Below are 2,619 nucleotides of genomic sequence, written 5' to 3'. Positions count from 1 at the left end.
GCTTTTCAGACCGATGAGTTTTGTAAAAATCGACGCGTTTCAGAAAGGCGGGGCATAGAGGAGAAACAATAATGTACAGTATGTGGAAAATAATGTGTTTTTTAAACCTTAAACCTCATAAACACATTTCATTACACCAAATACAAAAAATAATGTTCTTTTTAGCAACATCATATGACCCCTTTAAGCAAAATTACCTTTCTGAGCTGAAGTTTGAGGCCGTAACAATGACGTCATCCTTGTTTTGCACCAAAACTGGAATTTTTCTGCATCCTGGAGACTTGAGTAACCTCTGTAATAACTTAAGCGTTTCTGCAACACAAAACCATATGAAAATATGTCTATAAAAAAAAAACATACATCGAGGGCTGAATGGCTGGGTTGATGATAATTCACATTAACTTTCGACAGCATTTGTGGGTCTATTTTATTTTTTAATGACACCACAAGCACACTTTTCAAACCTTATTTTTTTAATACAAAAAGTTTAAGTCTATTTAAGTAAAATAAATTTCACTGACAGCAGGCTATGACTAACTTTTTAATTACCAAAATATTGGAATGCATTCCACACACACACATATATATATATATATATGCATACAGTGAAATGTATTTGAATTTTTTTATATATAAGTAGTTTGGTAGGTTTTAAGTTATTCAAATGAAAATTTAAATAAAAGTAATTCCAATGCTTTAGACAGCAGGCTATAACTTAACTTTTTTGAGTCATTTTTGCAATTAAACCTATTTACAAACAGTCTATCTGTAATTTTATAATTCCATTATATTTAATTAAGTGCAATTCTTAATTTTTATTGTTACAAACCCAACATACATCAAACTATAAATTAATGTAATAATTTGAAAAGAAAAATGTAAATATATTTGTTTTATCATTTTATGATTCTAAATCTAATCAAATCTAATTTTAATAAATATATTTAAAAAAAATATCTGTATATTTTTAAGCACCCAAATACTTTTTAGGCACCTACAAATCTATATTTGAAGCAAACGCGTTTTCATGTTGCACTTTTTACTGCAGTTTTACATGCATTAAAAGGGCAACAACCTTAAATTCACCCTATCACAATGTTAATCATGTTCAGGTTCGATCGCACACATGCACATAAGTCTGTATAGTCTGGGGTCAGTAACGCTACAGTTCTTGTAGTGCCAGCTGGAGTTCACATGCACAGCCAACGTGTCACTCATGCAGCGCTTCTGCTTTGAATTCAAAGTTGTTAAATGTGTTTAAACACCTTTATCAAATAAACTCTTGTACTGGTTCGTGCACACAGATAAGCGTTCAAACGAACGCTTAGGCCTGAGAGCCACCTTGCTGGTGAGGTCTAAATGATCCTCGGCTTCCCCGTTCTGGTTGTCGCCGGCGTCGCTGCGCTCAGCGCCGGGCGACTCCTCCGCGCAGTCCGGGTCAGGTGCGAACATACAAGCCGGCACCACCGACTCCACCGCCGGGCTTAAGCTGGTCTCCGTCGCCGCCATATGCTCCTCCAGCCTGCGTCTGGAAAAGAGATTGTTCGAGTTTAGTTTTGTTTTTCGCCTCTAAATCTAGGGTGAGTTTAGTTTAAACTCACAACTTCGTCATACTAACCTGTCTTGCGTAGTTTACATGCAGTTTTTTTGTATGAGGAAGATGGGGCCTCTGGGAGACACGCCTCCTCGTGAATAATTAATTCATAGTTTACAGGCACGTCTGAAAAAGCCCTTCTGAACTTTATAGTTTTTTATCACTTTCTTTTAAAAACTATTTTTTTTAAATAGTTTCTGTCTTGACACACACACACAAACGAGCTCTGGAGAGAGACGCTTAGTCATGAATAATTAATGGTGCAAATCTGAAAGCGTACTTCTAAATTTAAGATTTATTTATTTATTTAGTTAGTTAGTTAGTTAAAGTTTACTTGTTAAACTCATTGCATGTAGACGCCAGAATAGGACATCCGTCAATACACGCCTATTTGGTAATAATTAATTTACATAATAATTAATTACATAAAAGTGCCAGCAGGCAAGTCTGAACAAGTCTCTCTAGTAGCCATAAATTAACTTTTTCTAAATGTAAATGTTATGTATGATGGAGATTTTAACTGTGATATGTATCAAAATACATATAATTAAACAAGACAAGTGTTCAGAAAGAAGCATGATATAATAAGTAGCAACTTTATTATTTTCTTAATTTAGCATAAACACATTGTTATTGAAAAAGGCCTCTAGGAGGTCCTGGAGAGTATGAACACAAAGTGGTAGTGTTGTGCCGTGCTGTGGAAGTATTTCGGCATATAATATAATACAATATAATATAATATCATATAATAATGTTTGAAGTTAATTGAACTATTATTTTATCAACATATGTATACAAATTATGCCTTAAATAACCTTCAAATAAGGTATTTATATTAATATATAAGATAAAATATTTTGCACTGGAAGTATCTTGGTACACTCTAAAAAATGCTGGGTTGTTTCAACCCAACTTTGGGTCAAATATGGACTAACCCAACTTTTGGGTTAAAAATTGAATGTAAAAATTTAACCCAACGGTTGGGTTAGTCCATATTTGACCCAAAGTTGGGTTGAAACAACCCA

At 33.8% G+C, this 2,619-nt stretch overlaps 1 protein-coding gene across 1 annotated transcript in view; it reads right to left on the bottom strand.

Moving 5' to 3' along the window:
* The window catches only part of LOC107757446 (GTP-binding protein 1-like), an 8,368-nt gene extending 6,810 nt beyond the window's left edge, over window positions 1–1,558 (bottom strand). Inside the window, 1 exon segment of the mRNA XM_016574924.1 lies at window positions 1,342–1,558. Within this exon segment, the coding sequence (XP_016430410.1) occupies window positions 1,342–1,509 (168 nt within the window). The 5' untranslated portion in view covers window positions 1,510–1,558.
* Between the last annotated feature and the right edge of the window lie 1,061 nt (window positions 1,559–2,619).

Source organism: Sinocyclocheilus rhinocerous, unplaced genomic scaffold, assembly GCF_001515625.1.
Source record: "Sinocyclocheilus rhinocerous isolate Xijiao unplaced genomic scaffold, SAMN03320098_v1.1 scaffold2578, whole genome shotgun sequence".
NCBI lineage: Eukaryota > Metazoa > Chordata > Actinopteri > Cypriniformes > Cyprinidae > Sinocyclocheilus > Sinocyclocheilus rhinocerous.
This window is presented reverse-complemented; position numbering and strand designations above follow the sequence as displayed.